Source organism: Poecilia mexicana, unplaced genomic scaffold (assembly GCF_051168715.1).
Source record: "Poecilia mexicana isolate PSO_F unplaced genomic scaffold, ASM5116871v1 scaffold_7, whole genome shotgun sequence".
Classification (NCBI taxonomy): domain Eukaryota; kingdom Metazoa; phylum Chordata; class Actinopteri; order Cyprinodontiformes; family Poeciliidae; genus Poecilia; species Poecilia mexicana.
In genome coordinates, this window is record NW_028263376.1 from 21173759 (window position 1) to 21190210 (window position 16452).

The 16452-nt window shown below is 37.9% G+C and overlaps 1 protein-coding gene across 1 annotated transcript in view; it reads left to right on the plus strand.

Annotated features, from left to right (window-relative positions):
- Window positions 1–16452, plus strand: part of LOC106918584 (cadherin-4-like) — a 254435-nt gene that overhangs the window by 168347 nt on the left and 69636 nt on the right. The window contains exon 4 of the mRNA XM_088007230.1: window positions 12547–12773. Within this exon, the coding sequence (XP_087863356.1) occupies window positions 12547–12773 (227 nt within the window). The remainder of the gene's footprint in view (window positions 1–12546; window positions 12774–16452) is intronic.

Genomic DNA, 16452 nt, shown 5'->3' on the forward strand with positions numbered 1-16452 from the left:
GTAGAATGATTGCCGTCTTTCAGAAGAAAAAAAGAAGTAATAAATAACCATAGTACTGTAAACCAGTTTTCTTATCCTCCACTCAGAATGTGTAATTACATCTATTTTTTTCTACGGTTTAAAGGCTAGAGGGAGTGCTCTGGTCTATGCTCTGACCTCTAAAATTGGAAAATAGAAGCTTTTGTTAAAGTTTTGATGGAGAGATGTTGATTAGATTTGAGAAATACAGCCTGTATTTCCTCCAGCAGTTGAAGAAAGCAATTTTGTGCTGTTTGCTTCCTTGGAAATGGTTGAGAAAACAATATGAAAATAATTTTTTTTTTTTACAAGTATATTTGATGCTTGCAGACAAATGCTCAAATGAAAGCTATGTTAAATTATTTGTTTTTTATGCACTAAGATGTGTTTTTCTTTGGCATATCTGCATTTGTTCTCCTGTCTTTGACACAGCACAGAGTGATGTAAGGTTTGGGGTTGTGAACTGAGGCTGGGTAAGAGATTATATAGAGTATGCTGACATATCTCAGTTTCAAAAGGATGAAAAACAAAAACACATGTACAGATTCTGGCTTTTAAGTGACCAGATTGAATGGAAGAATCCCACTTTCAGGATCTAACAGCAAATATTCAATATAAGAGCAGGATTTATATCAATATACTCCCAAAATGCTGCTTTCACTCTTTTTAAAAAGTCTGCTCGCTCACAACTGTGATTCACTTTGTCCCAAACTTTTGTTTCTGCGCTGAGATTGAAGGACTTTATTATCCAGCATGAATGTGATACTTGGTCTTGGAGCGAGGAAACTTAAATACATAAGGAATCTTGCTTTTAAATTGGAAATGTGTGCTCTTAGAGTAGGAATGTAAGATTAGATTCATGCCAAAGGGCCAGGTGGTGACCTGTTAAGATAATTGATTGCAGTGGATCATAAGTGTAAACATCACAGTCACATCAGGATAAGCTGCCATTATGACTAGGTTTGTAAAACACTGCAATATTATACTTGACGCACTTGATTTTAATTTCATTTCCATTCTTTTTTGTATATGGGGGGCAAAACCCAAAAAAGAAAGGAGCCTGTAGAGACATAGCCAGGTAGAGATGAAGATAAAACAAATAAAAAAGAGTAAATCTCTTTTTATTTTAAGCTACAAAATGACCTTTAAATGGTTGTTGTGAGATCATGTTCTAAATTGCTGACATGTAAGGTGGAAAAAATAGCAGGCATGCAGTTCGTTGATTTGCTGATTATTTAGTTCAGTTTTTCATAAACATATTTAAAATGTTTGTGTCTTTCAAACTCTTCCTGCTATATAGATAAATAATCTTTCCTTTAGCTTCCTTCATAGGTCTTTTTTCCCCCAATTTATTTCACATCTTCTAAATACTAAATACTCACACAGAAAATAGTATAGATTTATTTTAGTAATTTAACTCTTCCATGTGAGGTTGAGAGAGAAAACACATTTTGAGGAAGTAGTTGCTGTAAAAATGTAAACTGTTTAATGTATTGAAAGAATTATGTCAATGGTTTTAAATGAAATACAAAAAATGCTTTTAATGTCGGCTAAAAAAAATCTAACTTTTTTTTACTTTCACATAATGAAATAAAGATGAAAGATAAAAGTGTCTCCATCTTTTTGAAATTTTGGAGAGGAAAATTGAATGGCATTCACTGCTTGAAAAACCCTCTGAACCTCATAATGGGGACTTTCTACTGGCAAAACAGAAACATAAAACTGCATATCATCGCCATAAAGATGTAAATGGACGGCATTAAACTTCAAGAAAAAACTGAATGTCTCTGTAGGCTACAGAAACATCAACATAAAATCTTAAGATGTGTTTTAGCAAATAATTCATGTTCTCCACAACTAGACAAGCATCATTCTATCCCTAACAGAGCTGAGTCTGCGGAGCTAAATTAAATATGCAATCTTTCAGTTTTATGATTATGTTTTGAAATCTAGACTCAGCACATGCAGTGGGCAAATAAAAATGGACTTTCTCTTAAAAAAAGCTTTGCAAAAAAAAAAAAAAACCTGTTCACAATTTTTTTTTTTTTTTGCTTTGATTAGGATGAGCAACTCTACAGGCAGAGGGAAGTGGTTCTGGAATGTAGTGTTACATTTCAGTGAAAGGGAATGATGCAAGCAAAAAAGAAAAGTTCAAAAAGCTAAGATGTTGAGTTTAATCAATCTAGCTGGCAGATGATCAAACAAATCGCCTGTAGATATATCTGCATTTCACAAATTGGTGCAAAGTCTTGTAAAGCATAACTAAGCAAACATGTCATCACTACTATGTATGTAGAAAACATTAGCAGAGGTGGAGAATTTTCTTACCCCCCCCTCCCCCCGACTAAAAATACTCCAAAGATTTTGCTATTAGGCAAAGTGAACATTGGTTTAGTGATGAGTCGGACATATTTATAAGGCATTAACAGACCTGTAGTTTCTGGTAGAATATCTTTCCACCCAAAAATGCCTGCATGAGTTATGTATCTATACACCATAAAACAAAACAAACCATACAGGGAAACTGTAGAATCCCAACAACAAGACAGTCACAAGCCCTCATTGGTTTGCCGCCTCCCCCCCCCCAGCCTCATTTAACATCATCTTTCATTCTTGCAAGCCATGAACAGTCTTGCAGACGCCAGGCCTTTTTGCACAAACATACACATTCTCAACTCTGCCTGCCGCAATCCTCCTCCTCCTGCTGAGCTCAGTCCTCGTGGTCAGTCTGTATCAGATCTCTTGCTGCAGGGCTTTAGGTGTTGCAGTAGTACACAGTGATACAGAATCTGGGCCAAGTCTCTAGGGAACTGTAATCTATACTGTATGTATCAAATCCATCATTGAATTTGTAGGTTATTGATCCAGAAAACGCACTGAACCACAACCACAGAATGGAAGGGTAAAAGGCCAAATGTCTGGTGTGAGGGAAAGAGTGTAAGGAAATAGGCTGTGGTTTGCTGTGTAAATAGCTTTTGGCTGTGTTAACTATGTGTCTGTGTGCATTTGTGTGCTCCTTCACAACTTCACTCGACATCCAGTATAGAAGACATGAGCACTGCAATTTTTTTTTTTCACAGCAGTGACTTTTCTCTCTCTGGGAGTGGTTTCATGCAGCCAGATCTCTTTTTCTCCCTCAGCCTTCTTAATTAATAACCACTAAAAAAAACTCTAATTGTTAGAAGTCTTCAGTTCCTATCGGACTTTTCCTTTCACTCTCTTTAACTTTATGTCAGCCATACTTTTCTTATGTATATCCTTCAGTTTGAATGTGAAGAAAGGGAATGGGATGTTAAAAAAAGCATGGATGCAAATATGATTTCAGTATGAAAGTGCACTGCTAGAGTGTTTATACCCCTTGAACTTTGCTGAAGATTAAAGCGAGTCAACCGGCCTCACTTTATTCTTTGTGAGAATATTGCATCTCACATCTTCAACCCATCAACTGAAAGTGAAAATAGTTTAGCTCAACTGTACCTAAACTGACAAGCCGAGCAGGGAGGTGAGAGGCTTATGGCAACTCTGGAGGATTTGAGAAGATCTGCAGCTCAGATGGGAGAATCTGTTTACAGGACCATAAATTTGACTTTTATAAAAGAATGGCATAAAGAAAGCCATTATTGATAGAAAGATATAAAAGTCCTATTGAAAGTTTGCAACAACCCGGAAAATAGACGCAGCCAACTTGTGGAAAAAGGTGCCAGGGTCAGGTGAGCCAAAAGGGGAACTTTTTGGCATACAAAATATGATGTGTGACATCCTGAACATGCCATACCAACTGTAAAGCATTATGCTGGGGGATTTCTTTTGTCATTAGGGACATGTAATCTGGCCAGGGCTGGAAGGAGGCATGTTTAAACTAGATGCAGGGCAATCCTGGAAGCAATCAGAAATCATGAGGCTGTAAAAGACTATAAAGGGTCAAGGAAGGAAGCAACCCTAAACATACAACCTGAAGTACAGTGAAATGGTTTTAGATCAAAGCATAGCTGAGTCGGAGAGTGTCTCAATCCATTTCATACCTAAATGCAAGATGTTCCTCAAAGAAAATTCATGGTCCTTTAGATGTACAAAAAACATAAATAAAATATTTAAGCATAAATTTGTGGTTCAAAATACATTTTCAATGCAAAAAAATCCACCAGTTAAACTCATCTAATAGCTAAACTTCCACAACTCAGGGAAGGAGACCCTTGATGAGCCAACAAACCTCACTTTAGTTTCACAAAGGCCAGAATGGGTCAGGGAAGCTTAGTGATTAACTTTACATGAGTTTTCTCCTCACCCACTAAGTGTGACTTGTAGACTCATCTTAATTAGGATAATGGCAGAATTCCTGCTAACTCTTTTGATATCACTTAATCCTTGCAAATTAAAGTGTCCAGCACAATTTAAAGTGAATAACTCTTAATTAAAGCAATAATCACACTCATTCCGAGATGTAGCCACAAAACACATTAAAAACAACACTCTAAATATCACAATGCTTTTCTACTTTACTTGGAGATGTTATTTTGATTACTGGTTTATTTACAATAAAAAAAATACTTTGTGACTTCTGTATATGTTTGCATGACTCTACATTTATTCTGGGCATCCACACACCAAATAAATGATGTTTGCCTTGGGTCCGTTCTTGTATCAAATTCTTGGCTGCGTTAAAGTTTAATGCAGAAACAGCAGACCAAGAGTCTAATATTTTATGCTGACACTTTGGATATTTTGACAGTGGAGCGGTGAAGTAAAGCGTATCGATGTGCAGCCAAACAAAACACTGAGTAAAGCTATTTAATTTTACATAAGACACGGCGGTCCATCCATTTTCCGGACACAGACATCGCTGCGTTTTCTTTAAGAGATGTGCACTCTGCCTCAGCAGTACTGAGCATATTGTGCAAACAACGCTGCGGAGGTGTAGCGGTTTGTTTCATAATTACATTCAGAATATGATGAGTTCACAGAATACATTTACTGTTTTTAAGAGGAAAGTGTTTTTCTCATTTTCACACATATTGAACATTTATTTGCTTGCCTGACGTGTCTCCTCAGAGGTTCTTCTTTTAATGTAATTTCATTTTTGCTAAGAGAACTTTACTCTTTTGCCTCTGAGTAAAGAAAACAGCAATGTGTTCAAAAATCTCATTTAGATTTTGTTGTCGCTTCGTATTTAACAAACGTGGCTGCAGCTTGTAATTCTGTGAACCTTCCTATTGTATTTGGACTTGGAGAAAAAGAAAATAACTAAAACCATAAAACAGTCTGATAATTGAACCAAATCAAGCAGATTTGGAATATTGCTCTGAAGCAGGTGTACAAATTTGACTGAAGAATAAGTGTAACGTATAATATGTTTTTTTGTTGTTTTGTTGTTTTTTTTGTGGTGTAGTTTGCTTTGATGCGTTTCTTGTGCTTTGTAGTCGAAGATAATTCAAAGTTTGAAAGAGCCTAGTGTCTGGTTCATGCTTTTTTTATTGTAAAACAATCAACAGCTAACATTGCTATCCTGGAATAACCTTAAAATAAATTAAAATGCATCACAGTTACTAACAGTATCAGCAATAAACATGAGACAATTGGGTGGATTAGTGGATAAAACATTTAATAAATTGGAATTTTTGCAAAGTACAACTACTAGTGTTATTATTTATAAACCTAGTGTGAAATAGTATTTAAACTACAACATTTATTTGTAGTTTAAATGTAATTTTTGTGCTTGTCTGCTTCTACAGTGGGAGTATTTTTTACTGTGGGAGCTGATGACCACCATCGTCCCTTTTTTAATGTTTCTTGGAAGGACTGAGAGATGAGCACCTCTTTATGATTGGCTTCAGTGAATCGTACTCCCCAATGGGCTCCTAACATGGCAGTAAACAGCCTTCCATCACAAATTTGTTCCCCCTTCATAGTCTATCAGTGGTGGACAGCGGACCTGGCTCTGTGTAGTCTGTTGCTGAGCGCCGAGCTCGCTGCACAGCTCCACACTGCTCTGATTAGACTGCACACTCCCTGCAGTGCCTGTGATCAGTGGCCACACTCGTCTCTCTCTGTCCGTCGCTGCTTCCGACCCTCGTTTTTTTTTTTTTTTTTTTTTCCTCTCCCCCCCAGTTCTCTCAGAGCTCTGTCACTCTCCCTTTGCTGCTCTTTTGCTCTCTCTTCCTCTCCTCTCTCATTCTATCCTTCCATCCATCTGTCCCGATCTCTCGGGAGGCCAGCCCAATTAACCTGTTTAAACAGCCATCTGAGCATCCCATCCATTCCAATGTGGATGTGTGAGAGAGAGAGCCAGTTCACTGAGCCAGGAGCCCGATGCCAGGCCTCCATCCGCAGCCTTCCCCAGCCACCACCTCCACCTCACCTCCTCGCCTTCATCAGCTTTCTCGTCCTCCCACATCATCCTCCTCTTGCTCACAATGAGCCTGATTGTAACAGATATTAGGTTGATCCAGTGCCCATAAAAGTGTTTCCTTCTCTGTTTTGTAGGGCAGAGTGACATCTGATGCATTCAGTCCAGCGCTCTTTGAACAATCCGAACGACCGCCGCTATAAACAGTGCTGCCTCGGGAGATATTTCTTTTGCAACCACAATCTGCCCACAATCTCTTTTTTATTTCTTTCTTCATCTTTAATGTTCTTTCTTTCATCGCACTCTCTCTGATTGCCACCTCCGCATGCTCTCCGTCCTCTCAACTATCTCTCTTTCAGCCCATCCCCCTAACCCCCTCTCTCCTCTCACCTTCTTCTTCCTGTCACTCCTCAACTTTCCCTCTCTCGTGACTCTTTTCTCTTCTCACTTCCTTTTCAACACTTGTCAGCCACTTCCTTTCAGGCTGTCTAAAGAACATCGTGAGAAGGTCACGTCTCCCCGTTCCTCTCCTTCTTGTCCTTCCCTTGTTGTGAGATCAGGAGCACTTTAATTAGAGAGGTGGGAAAAAAAAAGATGAAGTTGGGCTGCTTTAATTTAGAATATCATTCAAGCATCACAAAAACTGTTATTTTACAGCTTTGGGAACAATCATGATGAAGAAATTATAGACTTTGTTCCCTCACCGTGGCACCCCGTACTGGTAGAATTTTCCACATTTCAGAGGGTGACTGTTCTCATTGACTAGACAATGGAGAAGTGCTTGGCTAGCTGTTTGGCACACTGGGGTGTCTGTCTTATTTGCCAGATCAATGCACACCCAGGGCCCACTGCTTTAGACAACTTGTTAATGTGCAGCACTGCGCCGTTGGGCTTCATTGCTTTGTTGTTGGCCGATTTTTATAATCTCCCTTATAGCAGTATTGACCCAACTGAGTGAAAGAAGATCTATCGGAGGTCTCTGTGTTAGTGTTTGTGTTTGTGTGCATGTATATGTGTGTGTGCTGTTGGACGAGCAAAGTTGGCACTGTCTTTTTCTTTAATTGGTGCAGGAACAAGACCCTCTGGGTACTCCATGGCGCAGCCTGTCACTCCATTTGTGTGTGGGTATTGGTGCAGTTAGTTCAGCTTGTCACTGTTAAGACATGCAGGCAATCACCGAAAATAAATGCCTACGCACACAAACCGAGAGTGATTACACTTACCACCTACAGTTACATCTTGCTTCGGTTTTTATTGACTTATTGAGTTAGGCTTTTACAGATTTTTCTTGAAAGAGCTGCTTGTTTACAGATGTGTTGTGCTTGCCATTTTAGATAAAACGCAAAAAAAAAAGTTTAATGCTGAACTTCATCATATTTATGTTTTGCAATACTTTTTTTAAAATGGATAAGTAAATTTAATTAAACATCTTCAAAGGAGTGATCCCATCTTTAGGTATCTTTTATTATTTTCTGGCTCACCAACAGCTTTCAGGTCTCATTCATCCATCTCATTCAATCTAGAACTGGGATAGCACAGTGTGTAACCTTCAATATGTTGAGGTTTATGTTTGATAGATAAACCAGTATGAACAATTTCAGGATGGAATATGATAATGTGGCTGTGTAGGATGTTATAACGTGTTGTAAAAAAAATATCGATACCTGTTATTTTCTATGTTTTTTCACATTATGACCACAAACTTTAATTTTACTGGTATATTATAGAACAGACCAATACAAAGTAGTGGGTACTTGTCAAAAGATTGCGTAATTGTCCTGGGATTTATTATTATTATTATTATTATTATTATTATTTTTTTTTTTTTTTGCAAATAAAACTACAAAATTGCACAGAGTTCTGTCCATTTTACTTGTATACAATTGGATAAAATCCACTTCAACCAGTTGCAGATGTCTGCTGGTATGAAAGTTTATCACAGTATGAATGCAGCTATTCTTAGAAGGTCTCAGAGGTATTTTATATAACTTCGGTAAAAAAAAAAAAGACTACCATCACAAAGACAAAGTAAAATACCAGACAGGTCAGGGTTATCGCTATAAAGAAGTTTAAAGCAAGGTTAGGTGATAAAATGCATTGCAAGTTTTGAACACCGCCTGGAGCACTTCAATCCATCATTCGAAATTGGTATGAGTATAACACAACTGCAAACACTCTAAGACATCACTTTCACTTGTTCTGCCCCCAAACTCTGGATCTTTATACTATGAAACATCCGGAAAATTGACTCTGTTCTTTTGAAATCAAGACTTAAAACTCATCTGTTTAGGACTATATGCTCTGTATTTATAGTAGTTTTCACTGTATTTTGCTTTCATCTGTTGTAGTATATTGCATTTGTTTTCTTCTTCTTCTTCTTCTTATTCTTATTCTTCTTCTTCTTCTTATTCTTATTCTTCTTATTCTTATACTTATTATTATTATTATAAAACCTAACTTCTGGGGTTACTTTGAAAAAGCTATATGTAATAGATAACTAACATTTTCACTGGTTAGCAAAAGGATTGCCCGTCTTCAAAAGGAACGCGAAAACTAGTCAAAAATAACGGGAAGCATATTTGAGGCTACCGGAGCCTCAAGGAATGATTAGGACAAAGTCATGTCCAGTTGATGTTGAAACATTAATCCAATTGATAATTGGTGGCAAGAACTGAATATAAATTTTTCACATTTTCTGTGCGATCCAGAGTAAAAAAAATAGTGGGGCCTAAATGTCCCCGTCTTTTAAGACCGCAGGAGAATTAAACACAGGAGAGAGGAGAATTTTTAATTTACATTTTCTAGCAACACTAATGCCACAAGGATTTTAGTTAATACATATATATTTTTTCTTTTTTTTTTTCCCCATTTGTGTTGTTTTGTGATGTTTCAGGAAAACATGAAGACTAAGGAATTCACATCTTAGTTTGACCTCTAAATTAGCTATTCCCTATGTGAGTAGACTCAGCCTGCAGGCCTCTAGCAGTCATAGCTGCAATAGTGCTGCACTGTTGGCTGTGTGCCTAGCTTAGAAAAAAGAAGAAACAGTAATTGGTGGACAGGGAGAGAAAGGCCAACATACTACTACAGGCCTGTCTTAAATGTGTGTCTGTGTGTGATTTTACTCGTATTTTAGTATTTTATAACATGCCTACCACAACTTAGGTATGCATCAACACTTTGAGATTGCATTTTTACTTCTCCCTATTGTTAATATATTCAGGCAGCCTTCCAAAACTCCATTTGTGTCAAACATGTTTGCCAAATGGTGTGTTTGTTATTGTCAATTCTACCTTCCAGATCTAATCTTTGAAAATCTGCAAATATAATGAAAAGGGGAGAAATAAAATTGGATTCAACAAAAAGAAAAGCAAATGAGACAAACAGAAACTGGCAAGTTAGAGGTTTGTTCGGGGTGAACCTGCTCAGCAACACAAACAGAAACAGAACCCTATGAAAAAACAAAAGCTTTTGTGCTGCTTTTGATAATGCAGTCCATCCCTTATGTCCTATCTAAACCTGTCTAGGAGAGCACACTTGTGTAGCACCTACTACAGTCGATAGAGGCTGTCAGGGAATGGATGTGCCACCTGACAGAGTTTAGAGTGGCTGCCTGGACATCTGGAGGGTTCTGACATGATCACAGTCTTCTTTAGGTCCAGATGTAGCAAAAAGACGGATTTACTCACAGTCACTTTCTGTAATTGGAACCTTGTTTCAGCTGCGGTGGAGGCGTAGGAGGGGAAAAAGAGAAGATATAGAGGTGAATCGTGTCTTTCAGCCCAGGGTTCCTACAATGTGTTGTCTAGACATTGTAATCCTCAAGAGAGAGGAGTTAGAAGGCTGCAGGTGCCACAAGGGAGAAGTAAATGAGAATGGAAGGTCACAATAGAAAATACCTGTCTCCCTCTTACTCCTCCACTATTATACATTTTAGATTTTCATAGGAGATTTAGCACCTTGATGATCATATTGCTCCTTATAATTGTCCTTGTTCCCTACAGAAATCATTTATCTTCAGAATGTAGTTTTGTAATGTAGTCATGCAAATTGAGTCTCCAACATATATTTTAACTGTAACTTATTTTTCTGAAGATGTTAGATGACATTGATTGTGTTTCTCTTTCACATATGAGAAATCATAACCTCTGATCAAATAACAATAAGTGAGAAACTTCCTGCTGATGGATACTTGTCAGTATCTTCTAACAAAAGTCTAGAATTAGATCTTTTTTTTTTTTTTTTTACCAAAGTGATGTCAAAATGGTTACAAAATGACAGTTGACACTGTCAACTGTAGTAGATAACTTGTTTTTTGTATCTGAAAAACATGACTAAAACGACAACAGTTCAAAATGGAGAAGACGTATACATGACCAGCAAATATCAAGGAACGTGTAGCTCCCTCCACATTTACTGGCATCTCTGATAATCTTGCCCATGTCTACAGTAAAAACAAACTCTGACTTGAGCAATATGAAATATTAGTTTCCTGTTTATTTGGTTATTTTTCAGTTCATCTCAATGCAAATATCTGATGCTGAACAGGCCAAAACTGACATTCACCTTAACTTAAAGAAGCAAAAAGAAAGAAAAGCGTGATGCTGCCAACACCTTCTTTCACTTTGTGTAAGGTGTTTTTTTGATATGTGGTGCTGTTTTTGTGCCAAATCTTACTACTGTTTGTTTGTTTGTTTGTTTGTTTTCTGACTCTGTTAGGTATCCTGAGTGATCTGTGATGTTGTGGACCGTTTTCTCTTCTAAAGATCCTTAGAACTTTGTTAAAGTCTAGGGTGCCATAAGCCATCTGAAGTACATTTTATGCAAAAATTTGTCAGACTTTCCCACACAACTGAAAATGAGTCATCTCTGGGACTTTCTCCAGGATAATTATTTGAAGTATATTGCCAAATATCTGAGAAATGGTCCACCAGACACAAACTCCCCCTCCTCTTCGACTCTTTCAGTTCCCAGACATAAATCCTGTTGAAAACTTGTGGACTGAGCTCAAGAACAAAAAGCATGAGAGGACCCAAGAGTCTGGCTGATCTAGAGACTGCCGAAAGAGAAATCATCTCTGTATGCTCTAATCTTGTCAATTGTTGTAGAAGTGCTAAATAATGTCCCATTCGTAGAAGGTGGCTTGTTAAAAGTTTTAATGGATGCCACTTAGAAAGCTGCTATTGATGTAGCATAAAACAAAATATGGTGTAGTGTAGGTTCCCAAATCTTCCACCTCCTCTTAAAAAATATTCAAATTACAAGTGTTATTCATTTTAAGACTTTTTGCACATCAGTTGTTAATTAATGTGGAGGTGGCTGATGGAAGCCAAGTTTTCTAAGACTTACTTTCCAATCTATTTTCAATAACACTGAGAAAGCACAGTCTGTGTACAGTTTACCTCCCAGTGGAGGTTAGGAATCACAGCCACACCCAAATGGTTAATATTCACAAATACTTGAGAACAACTTTAAAAACACATGTAAGTACATAGTGTAATAGTTTAAAACACCAAATAGACCTTAATATATGTTAATATGAACATTAGAAACTGTATAAGTCCTACCACAGAAGCTACTATCAGCAGTCTTCCTTAATTCTGCTCTTCGGGCCAATCAGAGGCAAGAAGAATAAATAGTACTCCTTGGTTGGCTGCTTTGCAAATGCCATCCAATAGTATATCAAGTAGCAATGCAGCTAGACATGTTTAGCTTCCAAAGTTTTTTTTTTTTTTCCAAATATGCAAGATATGCTTTATAAAACAAAAAAAAAAACATTGCAAAAAGGTGGATTTCCCACAAATAATTTTGAGTGATGTTCTACATTAAAAACGCAAATAGGTAAATCTGTGAATACTGGACTGCAAATAGGTGGGGGTTCACTGCATGTATGCCATTTGTTTCTTCATGTAATTCCAACTAGTAACACACAGGACAAATCTTTGAAATGGTTTGACTTATGACTTAAAGTTATAATTCAATGCAGTGCTTACCAGTACTCTCTCATGTTTTGCTTCTCACCGAGTATATTTGGTTGTTGTTTTTGGTGGGGGGTTTTTGGGGAGTTTTTTGCAGCAATTTAAGCTGCATCCAAACCAAACAAAATATGTGCCATTTTTTATGTTACAACTGTCATTGCCTTGATGGTATTCATATGAAACTCTTTTAAATCATTCTCTCCACAGTGAAGTTTGACGACTGCATGGGGAATGAAGCCGTGGTTTTCCAGAGCACCGACCCGGTCTTCAACATCCGGACAGATGGATCCATCTTTGCCAAGGGACAGGGAGCCGGCTTGGATGAGACAGTTCAGTTTAAAGTGACAGCGCGTGGCCCTCACACAAATGTCTGGGAGACTGTGGTTCAACTGACCCTGATTGACCTGTCGTCATCAGGGCAAAATGAAAATGAGGTGAGTTACACACAGAAATATCACGCTTCAAGTTTCAATTATCATCTCAAAGGTCCCTTTTTCTATCACATTTCCTCCAGTGGTCTGGTGATACTAACAGCCCAGAATCAGGTCAAAACTCCTTGGGGATTTGAGAACTGGAGAGAGAGTGGGTGAGAGTAGCAGCAATGGCAGACGGTTAAAAGTGATAAAATCGCACTGCCACATGGGGGAGAGAATGTTTCCCTTAGCCATAAGCTGTTATTGGAAAACATCCGGCGCCTGTGCACCCCAGGGGTTCTTGGCTCTTTCGTTTCTATTTAAAAGCTGTCAGAGGTCAGGCGAAGACTGAGCAGTCTGAGCTAAGCTGTCCCCATGAATACAGAAGCACATGGCCAAATCAGATAGTCGATACCAACACGAGCCTTAATCAGATTAAAGCAATGAAAACACAAATAATTAAGAGCCAGTGTTCACTTACTTGGTGCAACATCTTCCCAGGATCAATAGGTTTTTCACCAGATCAAATCTAAATGAGACGGAAATGCAATATAAGTTATAATTATATAATACCTAAACCTCTCACACAGTTTCCTATCTTGCTGTTTATGTCACATAAAAACTTTTTTTTTTTTTTTTTTTTTTACAAACAACATAGGATATTTATAGAATAATATACGATATAGAAAGACTTAAAACTGCAGTAAATTGTTTATAAAACTTATCATGTTCCTAGTAGTTGGAATAGCAATACCAGCTTGTGAAATTGGTAATAGTATTCCACATGTAGCTACAACTCCAAGTTGTTCTGTGTTCATCAGAAAAATGTATTAACAAATAATTTGTCCTTTTAAAAAGTAATTTTCTAATACCGCAAGTCTTAAGGAATAACTGACAGATTGTTAAATCACATAACAAACTTTGCTTTAAACAAAGTAACTGTCTGGGACATTCATAAGTCTCACAATAATTTTTCAGCGGCATTGAGATTCCCAACGTGTGTATTTAAATCGTTTAAAAAGTAGAACTCATAGAAGACACAGTTTTGTATGCGTTTCCTTGAAAGTTGTAAGAAAATTGAATAGGTGACTCAAAATCAGCCCTTGAATCAATGAGACAAATAGAGAGTGTGACCTCAACCAGCAAACTATTTATTATTGTAAGTATAAATATGCGTTTCATGGGCTGAATAGCCTGGCTTTTATCTACATAATTTTGTAATTCAGGCAATTCAAATGATTCACCGCATGGTATGAGCCTTAGTGTTAAAGCACGGAGTATTAAAGGTCAAATGAGAGGCTATTTTGCTTTATTTCCCAGTGAGTCCATGAATAGCACATGAATAGACAGACGAATGACGGAGGAGCAAGAACGTGTGGTCAGCAGTCACAGGTATGCTACAAGTTGTAAGCGGCATGTATTCAGGAGGAGAACGCAGGGCACTGAAACAAAACGTGATGTTTCATTATGGAAATGCCGCTTTGTGGTGCGCTCTGTTGAATAATAACTTCCAGATGTCTCGGTAGCCAGGGGCTGGCTGATATCAAAGCATGCAGGGTTTTGGGGAGGCAGTGCTGTGGAGGGGAAGAGCTGGGACCATCGCCAGCTGGCTAAGGCTGACGGCACCAGGGCTGTGGGTCCGCATCCATTTCACACTCGCTGATTCCTGTTCACATAGCATTGGTGTGCCTAAGCGAGTGTGTGTTCGGTATGTGTGTGAGGATGTTATTTTATTGTGGGAGATTATGCTGGATCAAGTACGAATTATGCTAATTTTGCATTTAATTTTTAATGCCGTGTATGTTCTGTGTGTGTTTGTCTTTTTGTTTTGGGCATAAAATGTCTTATATTTGCGAGCCTATGGGTTTGAGCTTTGCGAGGCTGCATGCCAAAGCATATGCTCTCTATCTGTGCTGGATTAAATGCAAATAACACAACCTTTAAATCGCTAAATCCAGAAAGCTGTTGTTAGAAATTCTGATCTAAATCCAGCCTATCTGTGCTGTTTTGTCAACCATCTCTGATAATGGTTTCAGTAAGTGCACAAACACCGTTCCGTAACTTGTTCCCCCATCCCCACCCCCCTTTAGTTGCAACACGCTTCAGCACTTTTCATTTTTCTTTCTGCCAAAGTGTGAATAAGACTCTGAGGAGCAAGGTTTCATTAAACTTGCTCCATGATAGGGGGAAAAAAAAGCTCACTTAAGGTTTTTTGTACTGGTGATGGCACTGCCCTTTTTTCTGGCTTTGTCTCCTTTCCTCTGTCTTTTTTTCTTCAGTTTCCCCCAGGAGCTCACTAGTACCTGTTAGCATGTGCAGATAAAAAGCTCTGGTGTTTCACTTATTTAGTGCAAGGGAATGGGTGAAGATGAGGGGTGTGGGAGTAGGTAGGTGGGTGGGTAGGTGGGTGGGTGGATTATCTCACATCTGCTTCTGACAACTCTCACTCTCATTCACTTCAGTTTAACCTTAACGTGTGTTTCACTACTTTGCGGGGAATGGAGGCATGAGCTGCAGTCAACCCCACTAAGCTTTTATCTGTCTTACAAAGAAAAAAAAAAAAGAGTCTATTTGTCCAGACCTAGATCACATCTGTCACATCCCACTTTACTGACAAATCACGTTTGTGCACACAGGCATGCTGTACTGGCAGAGGCCAGTCTGTCGAATGTGGACTGAATGTAAAGGTTCATTTGCATGTTCCAGTGAACCTGTCACACAGTACAACAAACGCTGAATATGGAAACATGTTTGGAAGGCTGGATTGCCTGTTTTGCGAACTGGTAACGTTGTACACAGATAGGAGAAAGTGTCAGCGTTTGTGTGGGTCGATGCATGTCAGCATGTTGCTCAGGAGTGTAATTAAGAGTGTAGTGTTTTTCAAGGACTTTGCCTCCCCTAGTGGCCAAAATAAGAGATAAACCATAGGTATGTGAACCTATTTTGCTTATTTATCATAATCAGATGTTTCAGACTGTGAAACAGTGTCAATATAGAACAATAATTGAATTAAAAAAGAAAACAGTTTTCAAATAATTTTCAAATGAGGATTTTATTTATGAAAAGAAAAAAAGGCATTTAAACCAAGTGGATAAGTAAATGTAAACATAGTAGATACTTGTGTCACATTTGGTAGACAATCATCAGCATCAGTATTTAATCAGAGTAGTAAAAATGTTTTTTTGTTTTTTTTAATCAAGTATTTTTGTTTCCCAGAAAAAAACAGCAAGTGGGTGTGATCTTAAAGTAAATAAATAAATCTGACCAAAATAAAAAAAAATAATTTCTCCGTTAAGCTACTGCAACAGTACAACACAGTTTTTACATTATAAGAGAATATCAGATTTAGAGCACGGAGACTTGCCTTGTACACTGTGACTTTTCAGGATCCATGACTAAAATAGCGAGCACATAAAAACCCTCAGTTTTTAAGCTAACAATCAGCATCAGTGATATTAATGCAGCTGGTTTTTACTACCATTGTGGGGCACAGAAATCTGTTCTAATATATTTGACATGGACATTTAAAGAGCAATCATAGTGGATTTTCTTATGATGATGAATCTAACAAACTCTCTTAACTGAAGTCCAATGCCAACCTAGAGCTCCCTCACCAACCACATTTTATGTAACAATCTTTCCCTTTGCTCTGTCACTTAAAGTGTCATTGGAAAACGCAGAACAAGATGTTTAAAGCTGC